The 23,447-nt window shown below is 37.9% G+C and overlaps 1 protein-coding gene across 3 annotated transcripts in view; it reads right to left on the reverse strand.

Annotated features, from left to right (window-relative positions):
* CDKAL1 (CDKAL1 threonylcarbamoyladenosine tRNA methylthiotransferase) overlaps positions 1–23,447 on the reverse strand; it is a 429,529-nt gene that overhangs the window by 293,350 nt on the left and 112,732 nt on the right. For all 3 annotated transcript variants that reach the window (XM_084510786.1, XM_084510787.1, XM_084510788.1), the window contains one exon: positions 4,429–4,525. In XM_084510786.1, coding sequence (XP_084366912.1) covers positions 4,429–4,525 — 97 coding nt within the window. The remainder of the gene's footprint in view (positions 1–4,428; positions 4,526–23,447) is intronic.

The following is a 23,447-nucleotide window of genomic DNA, read 5'->3' on the forward strand; positions in this document are numbered from 1 at the left end:
AGCACGGTGAGCCAAAGCCAGCCAGCTGAGTGCTTCTGACTGAGCTTGAAGTTTTGGCCACGAGCTAGAGCAGAACAGCGCGCACCTGTTCCTTGGGCTTGCAGCACACTTTCCAAGAAGTTCTCCTAATGCAAATCACTCAAAATAAAGTTCCATCTAATTTGCCTTTCATGAAGTACACACTGGATCTTTGAATTTATACAGATTTACATATTTATAATAGGCCTGCAGCTAAAGGGCAGCAAACAGAGAAGCTTGCAATCTTTAATGCGGTCAGGTCTTACAAACTCTGCAAGGTATGGAGGTATCATTGTGGCTGCTTGGCAGATATCACAGACTGAACTGTACATCAAAAATACAGTACAGTTATATATATGGTCCTCATTTAGGACACCAAAGCAGTAGTGATACACAGACATTTGGCATCTTAGTAAGATGATGCGGATCTTCTTTCACAATGGCACTTAAAATTGCTCACTGAAGGTTTTTGGTTTGGTTTGATTTCGGTTTTTACAGAGAAGTAAGGGACATTAAATTTAAGCGTATACCAATTATAGATGCACAGCTTAAGATGTCAAGTGACTTTTTAAAAAATGTATTTTTAATTTTTTGCACCAAACTATTTCATAATAGTGCCACTGCTGTATGTGCTGCTATTAGAATTGCTCAGCATTTGAGTTTTAAACGCTAGTTTTAAAATTAACTAAAGCTTGTTTTACCGAGTACAACCACAGACAAGGGTAATTAGGAGGCCACGGGAATGAAGAGAATCCCTACACAGAGATTTGATGGCTTCTGTGCTTCAGGATCAAATCTGACCTAAAAGCCTGTAGTAAATCTACTGTGCACAGGACCTGCACATTCTGCCTGAAAAGTGTAGCAGCAGAGATGGGATTACCATGTTGGTGACATTGATTTTATCTTGCAGAGATAAGAGAACAGGCTGAAGTTCTTCTTCCCTTGGAAAATGGGTATACAGCAGAAGAACAAGTACAGTTTGTGATGCTAGGTCTTACATTGGGAAAGATAGGGAAGGAAGCAGAATTTGGAATTTGACATTCTTATTCAGCAATTGATACATCTTCAGGGCTATGGTGTGCCTTTAATGGGATACATATGTGCATTAGGCTCCACGCATGCTGATACAGTACACTCATATCCAGTGGGTCTGGCGACCTCAAAGTACAGGTGGCACAGTGATTTTAAAGCATCTCAGATATGCGGTGGGCCCCTAGCAAACTGGTCAGAGCTCCAGCATGATAGCATTATTTCAACATCAAACACCTTACCTCTAGAAAACTGTCGAAGAAACAAAACATCTCATTCCATTCCAGTAGTTCAAATTATCAATGGAAACAAGGATTTTTTGCATGCCCTCTGCATTCAACTCAGGAAATCAGGAAACACTAGTGCTACTTACATCCATCCATAAATACCAGAACATAACCTACCTGCTAAACCTTTCCCTCTCCTTTGTCCCTCCCTTTCCTTCCTCTATAATCCCCACAAAATAGTCAGCCTAGACAAAGTCATATCCTTTTTTCAGGAGCTTACAATGAAAGGTGAGGGACAACTCTATCTATGAAAGGTACTGTTTCTCTGCAATACTACATGTGCACTTGAGTTTGAAGTGGGTACAGTACTCAGAACATAAAGGAGTAGTTTCTGGAAACCACTGGGGTGTAAATGCTTGTGAACCTATTATGTATTTTGTCTACACGGCACATTTGGTGTGTTAATTACTACCTAGAGCTTCCTCCTTCCTGAAAACAGCTCCTTTATCTTAGTCACATTGTGTTATGGCTTACCTTATATACAGTCTATGACAATGCCACAACCCACATTATTTTTAAAAAGTGATAATGGTTTTAAAGAAACACAAAAGGACAGGAACATCAGAAATTATAACACAGATATGAAGTTGCCCTTCCTTCCCTTCTGCCCAAATTGAACAATAAATAAAAAATAGTAGAAGTTGAGTACTGTATTTCTAAGGCACAGCTCTAAACAAGCCTTCAGTTACTAGAATTTCACTGGTAATTACATCACAACTCCTTCATCATACCAAGATGAGCAAAAAAGACCTTTGACACATATTGCCTTTAAAAGCCTCCCCAAAGGAGTTATAATTGCCAGTAAATAACCACTTCCTCAGACAACACACACAAAAAAATAAAATAAAAATAAAACAAAATAGCAGAGCTTACATAAGCAACAATTAATCAACTGTATCTCTCAGCCAAGATGAAGATGAGACCAACCTGGTGGCAAAGATTGCCATAACTACGCTCATAAGCTTACAGTTTTAAACTCAGACAATGTGTCCAGCTGCCAACAGAACATTGTCTATTTTTCAATTCTGCCAAAACTGCCTTTCAAGAAATATTTTGCAGTAGTAACATAATTCTTATCCTTTAGATATGGCCATCCCACACACCCTTTGTAAAATGAGAAGAAAGCCTTAAATACACAAACTGAAAACACAGACAACATCTGTTATTGGTTCTGCTTCTGTTAATAGTTATGCCTAAATTTTAAGACCTTTGAGCTTAAGCATCTAAGTAAATTTTATCACATCAATGACAGTTAGAAGACAGCGTCCTTGTTGCATAGATCACGTTTCAGTATTTTCAGGTCTAACTCAGTATTTTGGAAAGCTGCAGTTAACAGCCCAATACAACTCCTAACAGAAGTCTGTCTGAAATAAATACTAAATTGCAAATACTTTCATTAACCACTGGCTCTAGGCATCAAGATTAAAATGAAGAGGCTAATTTTCAGAAATCACATACTACTTCAAAAGGAAAGTGAAAAAATAAAGGAAAAATTATAAAATAAAATCAAACTTTGGGTCCCTCAAACTTCCCAGCTCATCAGAACTGAAATATCAGATAACAGCTTTGGCCAAAGGATTGTGACACATTCACTTTATAGCCATGTAATACACTTTTTATCTCTGTCTTCATACATGTAGATATCTTCATATTCATTATACGAACAATCACAGGTCATACAAATCCATGAAATCCATTCACCTTTTTATCCCTATCCTGCTGCACAGAGTAATTTGCACTTAATTAGTTGGAGTCTTAGAGATGACAGAGCACCACAGTTCCCTTGCATGTAATTTTGTAAAGTAAGACTGCACAGTGCAATGGAAAATTTGTTTATTCATTTGAACTGTAACTATCAGTGCATTGTCATCTATACAGATAAGTGTGGTGTTTTACAGCCCCTGAGTATCATTTCTGAGCAATGAGTTAATTTATAGGCATTAGCATGTCACTGAGAATGCATCTGGTAAAAAAAAAAAAAAAAAAAAAAGGAAGATAAAACATTTTGAATGACAGTAGTAATTAAAAAAGTCAATCAAACAGCACAAAGTCTATCTTTACAAAGAATTCCAATAAATCATTTAATGAATTCATCTTCTTCCTAATCGCAAACTACGATTTTACTTCTAAATTACTTTGAACAATTGCATCTGATATGCTCTTCTCCTAATGAAAGTGAAGTCTTTGGAATATTTTGTTGTTCTTCCTTTATCTTAGTATCAATCTGAATTCATCAAACTGAAGTGGAAACACATTGACCTCTCTACATTTGTAATGTAGGAAAAAGATGCTGTGCAGTCATCTGCTCTGACTTAACATAATAAAGGAAAACTTCACTCTGTAATTCACACATTGAATCCAATGACAGTGTTTCAATTCATACAGGCCATTTCATCCAGTTTTAATCTAAAGCCTTAAACAATGACAAATCTTTTCTAGCTCGTGCTTTGACTCCCAGATTTTCAGGAGGATTTTACAAAGGTGAATCAATTCGACAGTATTGCTTCATCTCAAAGGATACTGAAAGCACTTCACTAGCTGAATTATGCCAAAAGCTCTCAGGTAAAGCTTTTCAAGGTAAAGCTTGGTAACTGTTTAACTCAGTCACTGATGGATTTAACTCTTCATTCTGCCTCAGGTTTAATCAAAATGATTGTTGCCTTTTGTCTTAATAGTACAGGGGGGAAAAAACAATACCTAACATCAAACCCTCAGCTGTGTCTGTGTAACATTTTTGTTCTAGTTTTCTATACATCTTTCACTGATTTTAATAAAGGGTGTATTTGTTCATCTTAATGCAGATAAACTGTCATATTTTAAACAATATGGCAATCTTCAACCCTTTAAGGCTATAAATGGCACTTAAAATCATTTCTGCCAACAGTATCCATTTCCTTGTCCCCTCATCCCACAACAAAGGAAATCACTGTGGATGCAAGAAAGCTTAAGTACTGTATAATGCAAGCAGAGTAACATAAGTACCAAGTTTCTCCACTGCTTTTTCCAGGAGGAAGTCAATTGTGCATATATAATGACACTGGCCTATTGAAAACATTCATAAAAAAACAGGTTTCTAATTGATAAAGATACATACCCCTATAATACTTAAGCCTTTCAGGTAGTCCTGACGAGGTTGGGCTTGAGGAACACAGCCTGCTAAAACCACTTTCTTGTTCCCTTCTTGGGCTTTCCTAAAGAAGACAGACAGACAGTGTTAGTATTTTCTAAATCGATCGTTTTCAATTTCAAAGTAGCCATACTATGCATGCAACAAGAGAGCAACCACAATGAAAACATTCCCAAGTCAGAATCAACTTGTACATGTATGAACCTCAGAAACAAAAGAGTTCAGGCTACATGTGCACATGTGGCTCAGTTTGTGAAGTATCTACAGAGAGCATTACCATTGTACATCTTGGATGTAAATACAACTTTGAAAGCCCTAATCAAATGCAGTTAATCTTTATTGTCCACAATGACAGCAATTCACAAAGAATCTCATCAAGAAAGATGGGACAGACAAATTCTGAGTCAAGAAAGGCTATACAGAATGCGGGGGACATCCTATGCAGATAGGACCCACTAGTTCAGAATGTAAGCAGCTATTTAATATGACTTAGAAATGACCAATTGCATCATTTTTCTAAATTTTTATTGAAAAAAAAAAAATCAGACTGAGCATTTTTAAGCTTTAATTGCTTGTCTTTGGCAGATAAATTTTTGTGTGAATATTGATTTAAAGAATTCCTCAGCTTTGGTACTACCTTAGCACCAAGTGGGAAACTAAAACATTAAGTTCAAATGGATAACACCGTTAATTTCTTTAGTAATATTTTGACTCAGTTTAAATTCAATACTGTGTATTAAGCCATCACTGAATCTTGGAACTATAGGAAGCCCTGAACACAAAACAGTGGGATATAAAACCTTCGTATGTTCATTAAACTTTGAAAATCATTCATTAACGTATCAACCCTTTTAACAATTACTGCATCTTTGCCAACAACCTGGCGAGAATTATATGGAGGGTTTTAATTTAGGTTCAATGTGAGTAGGGGATGGAGATCTGAGCAGCAGCATGACCCAGGCATTGTTGGTGCATTAGAAACCAGAGAAACACCTGAGAAACACCACATAGAAATTAGGGCTTCTTCCCTCAAAAGGGTGACAGGATTAACAGTCTGGCTGAAACATTTCTATACCAATGCACATAGCATGGGCAACAAACAGTGGGAGCTGGAAACCACAATGTAGCTAGAAAACTCTAATATAACTGCTATCCTGGAAATGTGGTGGGATGACTTACACAACTGGAGTGCTGTGATGGGTGGCTAAAAGCGACTGGCTATTATGGCTATATGTGTATGGCTACATATATATATATATATGGACGTATATGGCTATAATGACTGGTGAGGGACTCTGTCAGGGAGTGCAGTGATAGGACAAGGGAATATGGGTTTAAATTAAAAGAGTTCAAGTTTAGATTAGATATTAGGAAGAAATTATTTCCTCAGAGGGTGGTGAGGCACTGTTGCCCAGAGCAGCTGTGGATGCCCCATCCCTGGAGGTGCTCAAGGCCAGGCTGGATGGGGCTTTGGGCAACCTGATCTAGTGAGAGGTGTCCCTGCCCATGGCAGGGGGTTGGAACTGGGTGGTCTTTAAGGTCTATGGTTCTATGATAATCTGCAAAACAGTAGAGGAGCGAAGCACTGAACAATTTTAGCAGACTTGCTAGGTCTGACATACAAGTTGCTCTAAGAATGCAATATAACATGCATTCACAGTTGCATGTTATATTGCAACCTCATGCCAGACTTCTGTCACACTGGAACCTTCTATGCACTTTTTTTTTTTTTCTCCCAGCAATATATAAGTTAATGAAGTGTTTACTGTTATGTTGAAATAGACTAAGTCATATCATAACATTTTTCATAAAAATTCTCTTTTTTTAAAAAATACTCAATTGTTTATATGACTTTACACTCTTTGGCTTGCTTGAGCTACCTCCCAAACTGAATGAACTAGAGAAAGTAATGTTTGATGAGCACAACAAGGTTGCTAAACTACCTGGAAATCTAGATGCAAAACTCCAGATACAAATTTAATGAAAAAAAACATACAAAACCAGACTGATACTACAACCAGTTCTGCTACTGAGTCATAATATTCACTTTGTAATTATAGTGTGGACAAATGTATTTGCAAATTATACCTCAAATGAAAATATAATCTCATAAGAACACAGGTATTGTTAAATTACAGAACACAGCCCATCTTGCCAAATAACTTGTGTAGGCAGCAGCATTAGAAATGAGGTATTTTGAAGGAACAAATTAAATATCCTATATACAGACAAGTGTGAATTAACATAAAAATGTATTACACCTATTATCTCATGTCTAATACAAATGCAGTAAATATATCTATAAAGTTTTCCATTTTCTTTTAGTGGAAATTTCAGGAAATCTTCAGATATTCATCACACAGAGTCTCATTGGTCCTCTACTGGCATGCTACAATATTCAATATAAATGTAAATCCTTTCATCTATCCACAAAAATTTTATCAAGGAAGAAAGAACTATGATGAAATGCTAATTTAGTACATTTCTTAGGCTGGGAACCTAGCAACTTGTCTCTAAAATTGGCAATCCGTTTCTTTCAGTGGTAAATATTTAAGGTTTCTGCAAAACTTCTATAGAGGTCACCTACTTCTACTTATCCAAGTCTAAAAGAAGGAAAAAAAAAAAAAAGAAAAAAAAAAAGAAATATATATCTACTTCATGCATTACCTAAAAATGTCACATACCACCATGTGACACTCCACTAGCTCAAAGGATAAAAATCACTACTTACATGGTCTAACAGACTCAACCTAACGCCTTAAGGCAAGACAATAAGACCTGTCTCCAGCAAACAAAGCATCCATCCCTAGGCAACTGTGCATCTGGTATAATCTGCTGCTAGCAACAGCCTTCTCCATCTACTTGAAAACCTGCAAGCACTACAGAGGAAAAAGCTTTTATTCAAGTCTTTTTATCTGAAGAGAAAAATAAACAAAGTTTCCCTTGACACATTAAATGGCATTTTAATGTTATTTCATAGCTTTAACATTTTGCCATATCTTCTGGGACTATAACTGGAGCTAGGGGGAAGAAAGTTAAACTGAATGTTCTTCCTAATAAGCACTGCCTTCATTTAAATGTTTTTTAAAGTTGTGCAGGTCTCTAAAGAATAAAGAATTTTGTACAATGAAATTTTTTTCTTTAAAATGCAATTAAACAGAAATGTTGGAACTAAATTTTCAATCATAGTTGATATTCACTGCATCCATGTTACACTGTACAGTCCATAAAATCCAGCATAAAGGAAAAACTGTAGTAAGGAAATTATGAAAATTTTTGCCTCATTTATCAAGAAAGCACTTCTGAAAATATGCACTCCAGCACTATATTGTTACCTCCTTTTAATATTGTTTAATGAGCCCTGCTCATACTAACAAAAGCCTACAAAAATTATTCTTTAGAAGTCTAGTTAGCACGGCAACTATATTAGAAAAGCCTTTATCCTTCAGAAAACATGAATAGTAATGAGAATAATACTTTATGGAATCTAGTAGTAGCATGAATAAATACATCTTCCCTTTCAGACGTCTTTTGTATTTTTCAATTACATGATCCTTACCTTGAACTTTCAATTTATTTGTATCAGGACACATTTTCTAGAAATGCACTCTTTTCTAAAAATTGAAAGATATATAATCTGAAGAGAAATTTAATTACAGCAATTCGGTTTCAAATAAAAGAATTATTCTAGCTACTTTCTAAGTAATGGGTGTGGAATGAGAACAAGTGAGTTAAAACAGGGGTACAGAAAAGATCACTATGCAGCAGAGGACTTTTAAAAGATTAGTAGTGAGTTTGCAGATTATCCTCTGTATCCTCTGCAGATATAGCCGTTGCAACTGTACTTCTGCTATCACATTTAATGAAATGTCTTCAATGTTTTCTGCCTTTTTTGTTTGTTTGTTTGTTTTTGTAATCTAAGATGTAACTAGGATGCGAAGAAATTTCTTCCCTGTCTATGTGGATATCAATTTGCATTGTCAGGAACCTGCAAAACTGGAATATTCTGCTCACAGTTTTACACAACTGAAGAAACAAGGGTTCCTTTTCCATCACTTTTTTTTTTTTTGAGCTCCAAGAAAGACATGACATGGATAAAGAAATGACTCCCACCCTTCAAAAAGGGTTACGTCACCCATAACAGCTTGCTTCATCAGCACTGTGTATAGCAACACTGCTGGATACCATAGTAGCTGCTGCTGTTAAATTGTATGATTTTTTCTTAGCTTATACAGCTATTCAGGTAGAAGCACCACAGGAAAAACAGTTATGGCCCTTTCCTCAATGTTCAAATTTAGGGAAAGCAATTTAAGAAAATAAAAACAGACAAAAAGAAAAAAAAAAAAAAGAAAAAAAAAAGAAAAAAAAAAAGATGACAAAGTTCAAAGAAAAACAAATCTGTGACATCAGAAGTAATTGCTACCTTGCTTTTTGTGAGACAAGAGAAGCCAAATCATTACAGCCTACCTGATCTTTCCCTTCCATAAGCAGAATTGTCCATAGGACTTCACAGACTCTGTGAATTCACCACAGAATGACACTTAGCTTTCAGGGAGCCACTTACCAAAATACCACAGCTGCACCCTAAAGCATGTCACTTATCTGAAACTTAAAGCAGTATGTTCTGCAGGATGCAAAGGTGGCCAGCTACAGACTGTTCAGCATGAAACATGCTATCTCTAAACTGCTGCTCTGATACCAGATGTCAAACCAAGGATTATGCTTTCTAATGTGTTTCTGCAGCACTGAAGTAACAGGACTTACCAAAAATTATAGTTAATCACAGAATCATTCAGGTTGGAAAAGACCTCTCAGATCAAGTCCAGCCATCACCTAGCAGTACAATTCCACTGCTAAACCGTGTCCCTGAGCTTCACATCCACATGGCTCTTAAACACTTCCAGGGGCAGTGAGTCCATCACTTTCCTGGGCAGCCTGTTCCAATGCCCGAGCATTCTTTCTATGAAGAAATTCTTCCCAATATCCAACGTAAACGCCCCTGCACAACTTGAGGCCATTCCCTGTAGTTCTATCACTAGTTACCTGTGAGAAGAGGCCGACCACCAGCTCCCTACAGCTTCCTTTCAGGTAATTGTAGAGAGCAATGAGGTCTCCCCTGAGCCTCCTCTTCTCCAGACTAAACAGCCCCAGTTCCCTCAGACATTCCTCATAAGTCTTGTTTTCTAGTCCCTTCATCAGCTCTTCTCTGAATGCATTCTAGCATTTCGATGTCCTTCTTGTAGTGAGGCGCCCAAAGCTGAACACAGTACTCAAGGTATGGCCTTATCAGAGCCAAGTACAGGGGGACAATCACCTCCCTCACCCTGCTGGCCACACTATTTCTGACACAAGCCAGGTTGCAATTGGCCTTCTTGGCCACCTGAGCACATTGTTGGCTGTTGACACTCGAAGGTCTTTTTCTGCCAGGCTACTTTCCAGTCACTCTTCCCCAAGCCTGTGTCGCTGCATGGGGTTGCTCTGACCCCAGCACACCACCTGGCAGTTAGCCTTGTTGAATGCCATACAGCCGGACACAGCCCATTGATCCAGCCTATTCAGCTCCCTCTGCAGGGCCTTCCTACCCTCAGGCAGATGGACAGTCCCACCCAACTTGGTGTCATCTGCACACTTACTGAGGGTGCACTCACTCCCCTTAACAATATCACCAACAATACCACAAACTACATGCATACAAAAATCAAATAAATACTAACAAACTCCAGTTCTTCTCCACCAAAATCCATTGTTGGTGACACTAAATAACGAAGAACTGTTTTAACAATGAATAGAAGGCTGCTTGCAGCCTTACTTGTACTAAGTAACACCCAAATGAATACAAGTCAAAAAAGAAGAAAGCAATTTTTCAGCAAAAGCAATACATTAGGGGAAAAACATGCTTTACAGTGAGCCTATTAAGCTTTGCGCTTCATGAACAACTAGTTCATAAAAAAAAAATTACTAGAAACTATTTGTATGATAAAATACAATGGGCAGTATCATTGTTCTCTGAAACAAAATTGGAAAGGAAGTAGTTCAAACTGAATCCTACTAGGCAGATTACAACTGTACCATCAAGTAAGTTTTTATGTCAATGAGTTGTTTCTACCAAACAAAGTAAACCCCCTTCCCCCCCAAGACCCCACCCCAGTCATTGTACCAACACAAAACTTGTGACTTTCCATTTAGGATGTGTATAGATATATCAAATTGTGCAGCACACTTACATAGTCTGCTCATGTCATTCTCATTACTTTCTGCTACACAAAATCCACAGCACCTCTTATCAGGTATTTCAGAAAGGTGTGAGACTGCAAATCAACAGGTTTGTGTCTACAAACCTTCAAAGAAGCGCATGAAATAAATATATGAGAAGTTTTGCTAACACAGCTCTGTCTGTCTACAGTACGAACAGGGTATATTGTGAGATAAATCTGCCAAAGGTTATAGAAAGTAAAACTGGGCAATACTACTTCCCAGGCTGCAGAAATGATGATGTAGGTCTATGGGGAAAGAGAAATGCTATTTTGCTAAAGATTCATATACGTGAAAGATATTCCAACTGTCTCATCTGCTTAATTAATCAGTAGGAAGCCATATGTTTTAAAAAGAGTGCAACATCACTGGAATGAGAATATGGTGCCTATTTAGTATCTGGGATACATTCCTGAAAATCCGCAAAATCACACTGCTATTCTCAGTTTGAAAAACTACATATGGTATCTGTGATGCTACAGGCTTTGAACCAATCTAATGTCTCATTACTAAAGGCTTGATTCCTATCCTTCCTGTCTGCTACCTTTCTCCAGCTCCAGTGCCTCCTCTTTCTCATTTCTGGCCATTTGGTATCACTCCCTTCCTTTGCTCCAAGTTCTGCAGTTCACTGGATTCTTCCATGGACCCATTTAACTCACTAATATGGGAGAAAGTTATAGGACTGTTGTGTTGTTGTTATTTTATTCACTTACATCAGCTCACACAAGAGGGGCAGCATTAGAGCTAAAACTATCATGAAGTGAAAGCTATTCAAAAGGAAGCAGAAAGAAAAGGACGTAGGAACTCCTCATTTCATCTACAGCGAGCTTAATGTGTTTTATGAAATGTTCAAGTTGGGTTGCAATATCCTGAGTGGCATAGGTGAATAAAAAACAAGAAAGATGTAATAAACTCTCATACACGTGGTTCTTTCTACATTAAGGGCAACCCCATAATGAAAGACACTTGGAAAATATGATGAAAACTCATCAACATTATGAATTAGGCATTAGAATTATCTTCTCAGAACTGCTCAAGTCTACTTGGCTCTGTCAGCTTCCTTGTACACCTCCACAGCCCCAAAGGAATTACCATGCTTTGTGAAGCATGTGAAGATGTTAAGTTCACTTGAGCTCATTGATGCTAATTACTGAAGTTTCCTAAATTGGTTTTGAGGACCCATCTCTAGCAAAGCAACCCCCTAATTACTGTGCTGCATCCCCTGAACCTGTCTCCTTTGGCAAAAACCATCAGGTAACATATAAATACTCCAGAGGAAAGGTAAGTTGCATGTTATCCTCCTGAGAAATGGGAGCATGTCTTTTCTCAAAATATTTCAAAGACAAATGTTTGCTCCATCAGACTCAAAACCGAGGTTCTTTAAAATATCCATCTACAATGGACGTGAAATATCAGCTCTGAGAAGAATGCCAAGTATGACTCGCATGCTGCATACTGCATTATTCCCTAAGTTTCTGAGAGGACACACTTGGGGAAGAAAAAGTGTGTTCTATCTACATTTGGATAATCACCATACCTGCATGAATAGGCTTTACACTTCTCACATCTTTCCCATTCTCAGGAAAAATAAAAAAATAAAAAACTGTCTGAACATACCACTCATACTACTTCTTTTCACAAGAACAACCAATTCATCCAGCCTTTTATGGCAGACACTTGCTTCCACCACACTCCAAAATTATGGGCTAGCAGCTGCTTCCAACCTACAGCGCGTTTTCTCAGCACAGCTTATTGTATTAGCTCTAATACCTTGGTTTGAATAGAAACTTGTTTTCATCCATCTACTTAGCATTCAGGGGAAGTAACTGCAGGTTTGTCTGCAGAAGGCTGGGAAGCAATCTCATTTTAAACTCCAGACCAAGTCAGATCCATGCCTGAGTTTTACTCAAATTTTCTATAAATGTAACTTTATGGGCAGCAATCAAAGGTGCAACAATTACTCTTGTGCAAGCCTTATTCATGCAAATACTGCATTTTAGTGGCAATAATGGCCTTTTCAGCATGTTTTCTTCTTGCATGGGCTTAAAAGGTAACAGTATGCAAATTTTATCAAATTGAAAAGTCAGACCACAATGTATACAGGAGCACAGTGAGATCAAGGAATAAATCCTACATTCCATCTTGCCCCTGTTGGTAGTTTTTGTAGCCCCACACAATACTGAAATCACCAAAATCACAATGGAAGTCTATTCCCCCCAAAACTATCAGGCTAGCTTTTTGACAGTCAAGAACAGCTACAGGCCAACTGCAGCCTCTCCACGTGATTGACTAAGAAAAGCAATTTAACATTATGACTTTAAAGCAACTTTGCAAAACCACAACTGAAAATTTTTTATGCTTACTATAAAGCATATTACTTTTTTTCATTATTGCTAAGTAGTCAAGAATTTTTCCATATTTGAGAGATTTACAGACCCTTCCATACAACACAAAAGACTAAAAAATACTAAAAAAGCTAAAAAAAATCAAACCAGGAGTATGCTTTGCTCCATACGTTGTGTTCTTAACCAGAACTTAAAATCCTGATCAGATGTCGCAGACTTTGGGCTACCATTATTTAAATTAAAACCCTTCTATCCAAATTATAAGCACTCTTCATCAAGCTTTTCTCACAGCTCAGTCCTAAACCTGTTTGCTGACCTGTAGAAAAGTAGCATTTAATTTTTTAAGCAAGAATGGGTTGGAGGGTTTGGGCTTTGTATTTTGACCATAATCTCACTTGAATCAAACTTTCTTATTTTGTTTGGTGCAGGCAGGCCAGTGCTTTAAGACAACACCAAGTTTAGGAAATTTCATCTGGAAAGCTCTGTGTTTTAGGCTCCAAAACTTAGCTGGCTCCAAAACTTGTCCCTTCAAATGTCACTGCTAACTGCAATTTTTCCAGGATATCTCGATCAATGCACGTAGACAACTATTAAAAGTTAATATCCTCCATTCTTCAAATAAAGTACTCATAACTCTTTAGATCCCTTCCTACTCAATGAAGTAAAATTATTTAAGACCATAATTAGGCACTTGCCTAACAACCTGGCAACTAATAACTAGGCAAATGTCTAATTATGGTCTCAAGTTTGTCTTCCTGTAGCAGGCCCTTCTTTACTGATTCTCCATTCAAAATTCATGTATTTCAGTAAAATCTGAAAAACAACAGCAACAAAAATAAGCAGGTATAATTGAGTTTAGCACATTGTCTGGTCTTCTGGTAATACCTGCAAATTTAAATGTGTCACAGAAATAGTATCTGGGAAGGTAACGCTTTCCATAATTAATATTTGATCTATTTGGGGATTGGAGAAGGAGAAAGTATTAACTATGCTTCTATTATTATTACCTTAAAGTACAGAGATCAGGCTCTAAAAATCTGTAACAACAAATCTTGCAAATTCTCCGACATCCTCAGCACTGCATGCCTTTTCTTCCTCCCTAACTGGTTATTAGTTCTCTGCTAACAGCACAATAAATTAACTTTGAATTTCTTGCTTTGAATTTCTAGGCACAGAGTACTAGATATATTGATGTTCTGCTGATTCAGCCTGACCAAAGGAGAGGCTATTGGTAATCACACCACCACGGAAGTGCTGCAGGCAGCAAAAGCTGGAAATATCTTAAAAGGAAAATTGCCTGTTTCTCTATAGCCTTGAAGCTTTATGTCCTTCTGTGCATCTATGACAGGCATTAAGATGTTTCACCATCTCTCTACATCTCCAGTTTCATTTTATCCTTTCTTTAGCAAGGATCTATGGAAATCAGTATTGAGATTGTTTTCAAAAGCAGCAGAAATATTTCCAAACCTACAGCAAGGAGTTTTTCATTTCTTTCTAGTACTACTCTCCTCCTTTGAGTATAATATTATTTCTACTACTTTGAAATAGCAAGATTTCATTCTCCCCTTCAAACTTGAGAACTTAATCTACTACATTGAATTTATTTGTGCATATACAGATTGTAGATTGTCTGTTTAATCAGATATACTTGTCTCAAAACTGGTGAAAGAAAGTCTCCTGTAAAATTGCTTGTAAAAGGGACATTAAAACTTCTGACTCACAGATTAAAGAAGTGGAAATCAACATCATTACAGTGTAGTCTTATATAACCCATTTAAATCTTGCTCAACTTCTCTGTTCTTTCTACAGATATTCCTGTAATACCTATAACACTCTATTTTGGTCTTTGTGCTGTATCTCCTCTTTATGTTTTGTTAAGTGTCTGTTTATTATGCTTTATCTTCCAAACCTCCTACTCTTAGTTTTATTCATCTCTTTCAACATAAGAGAAATGCATTTTAGGGCCTATCATTATTTTAGCCAATGTAGTTATGAAACACGACATTGCCTGTCAGGTTCAAAGTCTATGCAGGCTTCAAGTTACGTGCATGCATGCCCAAGGGTTGTAATATAAAACCTCGCTGATGTAATGGCTAAAAAATGAAATTAGTGATAAATGAAAATTAAATAATCTGTGTCTTTTTTTCCTCTCAGAGGTACAATATGCTTCTCAGAAACAGACTAGCCATGAAATAAATAAAAGAAAGATTAAAGAGAGAAGTTTGAGTATGTTTACTTTAGTTGCAACTAAACAATTTACTGTTCAATAACATGAGCGATTTTATTCCCCCCTCCTCCCTAAGTAGAACACAGCAAGGATTTTTTTTCCCATCAGGTACGAAAGGTGAAGATCCAAAACAATAAAATATAATAAAATAATAAAATAACACTGAAGGTTTCTATGCTGTCTGACATTGGATGTTCTGACATCAGAAATGCTGGAGATAACAGGTGATCTTAAGATTCATCTCCGTCTCTCCTGAATACTGCCTTGGTTTTAGCTGCAACAGAGTTAATTTTCTTTCTAGTAGCTACTATGATGCTGTGGTTTGGATTTAGGACGAGAATAATGCTGATGACACACTGATGTTGTTGCAGGACAGTGCTTACACACAGCGAAGGACTTTTCTGCTTCTCATGCTGCCCAGCCAGCGAGGAGGCTGGGGATGCACAAGAAGCTGGGAGGGGACACAGCCTGGACAGCTGACCCAGACTGACCAAAGGGATATTCCATAATACCTGATGTCATGCAGAGCAATAAAACTGGGGGAGTTGGCTGGGGCAAGGTGCCGCTGCCTGGGGACTGACCGGGCATCATTCATCGGGTGGTGAGCAAGTGCGCTGTGCATCATTTGTTTTGTATACATATTATTATTATTATTATTATCCCTTTCTTTTTTGTTTAAACTGTCTTTATATCAACTCATAGTTCTACTTTTTTGTTGTTTTGTTTTGTTTTTTCATGATTTTTTCCCCCCATTCCAGTGCAGGGAGAGGGGAGAGTTAGCAAAGGCTGTGTGGTGCTCAACTGCCTGCCAGGCTAAACCACACCAGACACCTTCAGGGCAGATGAGGAAGGAAATCAACAGACCCGAAAGGTAGCCACAATTCCAGCCATCAAGGCTTTCTGTACTCAACAGCTGGTAACTATGACCACTAAACAGAAGAAAAAATTAAAAAAAGAAGAAAAAAAACCACATTCTTGAGACCAACTAAAGGCAGTTTTCATAATATGCGCATAGAACTGTCAGAAGCGATCCATAAAATAAAAAAGGAACCTTCACTCAATCTCATAACAATGCAATACAGTACAATTTAGACTTTTTTTTATTATAATTCATTAAACTATTTCTAGTAAAGCCAGTAAAGTCTAATAAGCTCCTTCTAATCTCAAGAGATGAGTACTGTTGTATTAATTCCTATTCATGATCATAGTATCTGAACAGCAATAGAAGTGACAAACTGAGTATACCAACTCTTACCATCTGTGTTAAATCTTTTTATAGAATCAGAGAGATGTAGTTTGGAATGAACTTCTTGAGGTCATCTGGAACCTCCACTCAAAAATGTTGACTACTGACAACATCAGGTGATACCAGCCATGCCTTTACCCTGACAAAGCTAGAAAACTTGCTGTCTTTTGTTATGTTTTCTGGTCCCATGGGGGAAAGTTTGGTTTCATATTCTCTGCAGCTGCCTTTCAAGTACTAACAGACTATAATTACATTATCCACTAACCTCCTATTTGCCAGACTGATGCCAGACTGACCATCTTAGTTGCCCTCTCATGGACCTGTTTCAGTCTCCTTGTATTTCTTTCAACTTCAGCCAAACCACAGTAACCCAGGTGAACAGGAATAAATGCCTTCCCTCAATCTCCTGGTCACATTCCTCCCACTACACAGCTGAATAGATGGTTTGCCTTACACACAGAGAATGACTCATGAGAGTTGGCTTATATTTCATGGTCCCCCCCATATGTCTCATGTTCTTTGCAACAAGAACCCGCTTTGTGAACAGGCTAGTTTGCAGGAGATTATGAAGCACAGCTCTTCATTCATAGTTTTACTTTCTATTTTTTTTGTGTATTTTTTTGTAACCACACACAAAGTAATGGCAAAGATCCTAACAATTATTCACAGGCTACGTTTTGAAATATACATATGTGGGATAGAAAATGTAGGTGTTCTACCAATACAGAAACTAAGGGCTTCTAAACTCCCACAGACTCATCATATTTCCTGAAAGTAACATATTTCTACATGGCCTTATCTTCCTACTTTAGTAAGGCTTTGCATCATCACATCAATATGCACAAATACAAACTGAAGAGATATTACCATATGTCTTCTCTAGGAGACTGAAGCTTTGAGTCTATGGTTAAATGTACAGATTTGAAAGTGTATGATGGTATCTTCTAAAGTAAAGCAATATAGTTTGTCTTTTTCTACTCAAGCATTTTTAATTGTATTAGAAAGGGGGGGAGAGGGGGAGAATTCTCACGAGTTGCATGAAGACTGCACTTTGCCTCTGCCTGTACACTGCTTGACAAATTCTCAACCCAGTCGCTGTCATTGATGCTTAAGCATGGAATGGGAGAAAATGCCATTAGAAAGCAGGATGCTCAAAAGTGCATAAAGCAGTGCAAGATGGCTTTAGTGCACTCCCACTGTGAAATGGGACTGATCAGACCAGCTACATCTCCTAAAGTCACTAAAGATTTATGCAGCACTCTTAAAACCAGTCTATTTTAGGCTTTTTGATGTATATGATTGGGGAAAACACTGGGAGGAGTGAGGAGGTGGGGAGAGGGGGGAGGGAGAGAAGCCCTCACTGTTCTGAGAAATTAATAGCAGTTTAGTCATTTAAATTTTGTTCAAAATGTACTATTTAAAGAACTAAAAATTGTAACTTTTAGTAAAGCTGAAGGAGTCATTTCTCTGAACGTATTAGATTTCCCAAGAATATCTCCTATATTAACCAAGATATCATTTTAGTGGTTTTGGCAACAGATAATGTTGTACGAGTTTAATGCATTCCCGGGCATTTCGTAGAGATGATAATAAATGCATAGGCTCATGAAAGTTTTAGGTCATGTGCGCGTCTGAAAGGACAGAACAATTTAAAGGACTCCTACTATAAACAGTTGCTCCTATGTGTTGACTCTAAATATTCTTAATAAACAGCAATCCAATGAGGCTTTAATATAAATAAATGAATATGGCAATTTCCTGTTTAATCCAAATGTGTTTGTTTTCTTTCCAATTTCCCATAAACTTTAATTCTCACAGAATAATACCAACATCTTTCTAGAACCTCTTTACCTGTACACATAGAGATGTGACCTAAGGAACATTCTGTTTTTGAAGAATAAAGCACTAAACAGTACTAAATACAAAGTTTGCAGCACATTTAGCATCAGTAACTATTTGAGCACAGAAAACCACACAAGACTCCATCAGGATTTCACAACTGCATGTCCCATCCCATCATGAGGAAGGCCAGGAGAAAGGCCTCATTGCTGAGGGTCATTGAGCAGCGGCTTGTTTAATAATATAGCATAACATGAGAGTAATGAATATTTTGTAAAGTGCAAAATCAGCTAGCTGCTTTACAGATAAAGTTTCTGTGACAAATAATCTCTAATCTTAAGGAAGAAAAAAAAATGATTTTCTGCAGTTCTGCTTCTGCCTTCATTTCTAAAAGCTCACAGGTAAATGTCAACCTTTCCAGACAAGTCTTGCACCAGAAATCCTCTACATTTTAGGACTGATTTCTCAAATGGTCCCTAAACTACCATCAGTCCAGCAGTTGTGTGTGCTTACTCTACACTCATTCCATTGGGATCAAAAGAAGACATCCAGAGAACAGAGGTGCTATTGCTCCAAATTTGACTTCCCTAAAGATCCTGAAAGTCATTTCTGTCTGTAGCCAGTCCTTGGTTACATGTATAATGCACATTCAGTCTCAGTCCAGTTTCTAATGAGTGATCACATACAGGTCTGCGTAGGAAATGGAGACAGACTCTGGCTGTGAATTCCAAGAGATCCCAAATATTCCTTGTAAGACAGATTGGTGCACTTATTCATTCTCTACTGAAAAAGGTTTTCAGCATTGAAGCTCCCTCTCTGAACTTCTGACACATTAAATTTATGCAAAAGGTACAACATTCAAGTTTCTCTGTGACACAGAGAGTCCAAATAATAATGGAAATAGTAATAATGATAAATATTAAGTAAATATCAACCTTTAAATACACCTAAGCAATATTAATTGCTGAAGCAACGTTTCCTATGCAACTACTTGGTGTTTTTAACTATTTTCTGGTTTTAATACAACACACATCTCTGCAGACACCTTAAGAGCAGTACATTAAATAATACAATACTCTCTACTAAGTCCACTTAGTGCACCTCAGAATTCTACTGAATATCAGTGTGAATTATCATCCTATTTTGAAACTTCAGAAGAGAAATCCATTTGCTCCTATCATGGTTTTCAAAGAAACTATGTTTTACAATTCATACCTTATGGCCCTGAAATTTGCTTTAAAATATTCTGTTTCATATTTTCAAAATACACTGCAGAAGTACCGAAGTAGAACTTTGAGAAGTTCTGCATTTTTACTACAAGACCCTCAATCCAAGGTGGCTTAGATTTAACAGTATAAAACACTTTAATGTTATAAAACACTTTGGAGAAACTTCAGTTTGCTTATCTGGTGTTAATAATCCATTTCCATAGCACTGTTTATAGGCCTTTCATTTTCTTTTTTTTTCAATAAATTAAAGTGCTTACCCCATTCTGTGCCCTGATCATGGGTCAACTGAAGGCCAGTTGTACTCTGATGATCTTCGGAATACTCAAGAGCCTTCACTCCCGATGCACTCACTTTAACATGCTGTTAGAGCTATATTCTTCCTTCCTGCCCCCATGATTGTACCAAAAATTACTTTCCACCTCTCTTCACACTATGTATCAATTTACTGAATACTAACTTACAGTACAATTCCTGCCATTATTTACCACTTTCTGAAAAAAACTATCAGATGCTGTATGTAAGTGTCTTTCCTCTGACAGGCATTAGGCAGGCTCAGACAAGATCTTGCGTGTAAAGCAATGTTAGCTTAAAGAGATTTTGTACCACTATACTTATTTTCTAAATGATTTCCCTCTCTATGAAAATAGTTGCGTCTAAAATAACACCAAGACAGATAAATTGTGTTTCCACCCTGCCTGAAATGTCTTCGGAATCAGAAAATTACCATGTCATTAATACAGATAGCAAATTAGGAAACGCAAAAGTAAAATAGAACTGTCTTACTTACTATAGCAAACTTACCTCGAACTTTGCCTCAAATAACTTTTCCTTTAAAAAGTAACTCAGGAAAAAGTAGGAAGATGCATTTTTACTAGTCATATATTAGCTTTATGAGTTTTAAAGTACAAAAACAGAGCAGGTGGTGCATGTGTGGTATCCTCCATGAATTATAATATTCAATAAGACTACTCAGCTTAATAAAAGTGTATTGCCCAGAGAGGTTGTGGATGCCCCATCCCTGGAGGTGCCCAAGGCCAGATTGGACGAGGCCCTGGGCAACCTGATTGAGCAGGTGGCATCCCTGCCCATGGCAGGAGGGTTGAATCTAGATGATCTTTAAGGTCCCTTCCAACCCAAGCCATTCTATGATTTGATCATATTAATAATTTCAGAGTTTGCAGGTAACTCAGAAGTTATAGATTTAAAAAAGTCAACTCCTTCAATTTCATTTTCTGCAATCTAGACAGCATGAACTTGATTCACAATGCTTTCAACTTAAAAAAATATTACCGTAATATACAATTCTAATTAATCATAGAATCGTAGAATATCCCGAGTTGGAAGGGACCCATAAGGATCATAAAGTCCAACTCCTGGCACTGCACAGGTCTGCCCAAAAGTTTAGACCATGTGACTAAGTGCACAGTCCCACCGCTTCTTAAATTCAGACAGGCTCGGTGCAGTGACTGCGTCCCTGGGGAGCCTGTTCCAGTGGGCAACCACCCTCTCGGTGAAGAACCTCTTCCTGATGTCCAGCCTAAACTTCTCCTGCCTCAGCTTAACACCATTCCTGCGGGTCCTATCACTGGTGTTTACAGAGAATAGGTCACCTGCCTCTCCACACACCCTCACGACGACGTTGTAGACCATGATGAGGTCTCACGGTCTACAGCCTCAGCCTCCTCTTCTCCAGGCTGAACAGGCCCAGTGACCTCAGCCACTCCTCATACGTCTTCCCCTCTAGGCCCTTCAGCAGTAGCCCCCCTCTGGACACTCTCCAACAGTTTCATGTCCTTCTTGTACTGTGGTGCCCAGAACTGCACACAGCACTCGAGGTGAGGCCACACCAGCGCAGAGTAGAGCAGGACAATCTCTTCCCTCGACCAACTAGCAATGCTGTGCTTGATGCACCCCAGAATATGGTTGACCTTCCTGGCTGCCAGAGCACACTGCTGGCTCATGTTCAGCTTGCTGTCAACCACAACCCCCAGATCCCTCTGTGGGGCTGCTCTCCAGCACCTCGTCACCCAGACTCTACATGTAGCCATGGTTGCCCCGTCCCAGGTGCAGGACCCAGCACTTTTCATTGCAATCCATTGCAAACTCTATTCACATTCTTTTTTGTACTCCACATACAGTCCCTGTATTAGAGAGTTTGCAACTCATTAATTATATTTAGTATTGGACAATACAACCCAAAACATCATAATTTTATTATGAATTTTCCTTTTGCAAAGCTGGACAAATACAAAGAATGCATAACATGGGAAGAAAAGTGTACAAAATGCCAACAAGCTTTCCAGACCAGTATTTGCAATATGTTACTACAACAAAAAGTCAGATCATGGTAATTTAGAGAAACCTAACACTAAGGGTTTGAACTACAGCCAATATCTAACCAGCCACCATCTTCCAGAATGTATCCAATCCATACAACACACACTTCAATTTCCTAATCATACCACAGGATGTGTTTTGGAGTTGTCTGAATGTATATATGCTCTTTCACTCTACTTTCAGACTCCACAGCTATACATAAACTTCTTGTATAAATGCAGAACTTCATCTGCCACATGAACACTGACCAAAAATTCAGAAAGTGCCTAAATACTGGACTGGTAATTATACATAAGGCCAAGCAACACTGGATGCTTTAGCCACGACTGTCAACAACTTTTCTCTGTAGACCATAAATCATGATCTCATATCTCTCGTCTTGCATAAGTTCCCTCTAGGACAAAGAAAGCCTCTTGTTAAATCAACAGAGTGAAACAACAACTCGATATCAGCATTCTCCTAATCTGAAGGAATTTTCTCAGTATTTCAAAATTTGTCAAATTTAACATCAGTCATCACAAACTATGCAGCTTTAAAAGGGCAGCACATTTATATACTATCTTCTGTACAACTGAAAAATTTGTAGAATCTACCTGTTTAATTCTAATTTTCATAATCTTCCCTTCATTCTTAGAGCTGCACACCACAGATATGCCCTTAGGAACATTAGTTTCTCTTTGCCAAATACTTGAATTATATAATACTTATTTTGCATACTTTTTTGTTTGTTTTTGTTTTTGTTTTTAACTTTTTCCCTCTATTTGTCACACAGATCTAACAAAAACCTGCCTTAACATCACCTGATTAGACCTTTTTTCATATATTTCCCACCCTTCCCAATTGCAGAATTGCAGACTAACCAAAGAAGTTCTCACGCAAGTCCCAACCCCACGTCTAAATTTTTCTTCCCAGATAATTAACTTTTTCTTTAGTTCTTTTGAAATGTTAAACACATTACTCGCTGAGATAATCCACACTGCAGAAGATCAGCTTCATGTAGTCACTAATCCTTATCAAATGATCAGTCTGAAATCCATTTATGAATTACCCAACACAGTCAGTTCAAAAATAAGTATCTCATTTTGGGTGGAACATTTGTGGTAGAAGTATAGAGGCGTTTAAATGTGATGTTTAAAGTTTTCTGAAAGTGCTGTTCAGTTAGGAAACCAGCCAACAAGTCCAAGTGGGTCGCAGGGACACCTAGCTGTGTAGGAAGGCACCTCGTTACACTGCACTTCAATTTGTCAAGCAAAACTCCCTACAGCAGAAGTCGCCCATCTGTTGCGTATAAAAATAGCAAAACCAGTTTGTTTGCATTCCCAGTAAAAGCTAATCAGTCTGGGGGGGCGATGGGACGCGACAATAGATCTCTGTTTCCAAGCAGATTTCCTTGACGAGAGAAGGAGAAGTTAGCATCAACAAGGACTCCTCACCACTGAGGGTGGGAGCAAAGCAGGAATGAGAGTTTCCCAACTTTACTGACAATCACCAGTTTGTTACAAGAGCAGCAG

Source organism: Aythya ferina (genome assembly GCF_964211825.1).
Source record: "Aythya ferina genome assembly, chromosome: 2".
NCBI classification, from domain to species: domain Eukaryota; kingdom Metazoa; phylum Chordata; class Aves; order Anseriformes; family Anatidae; genus Aythya; species Aythya ferina.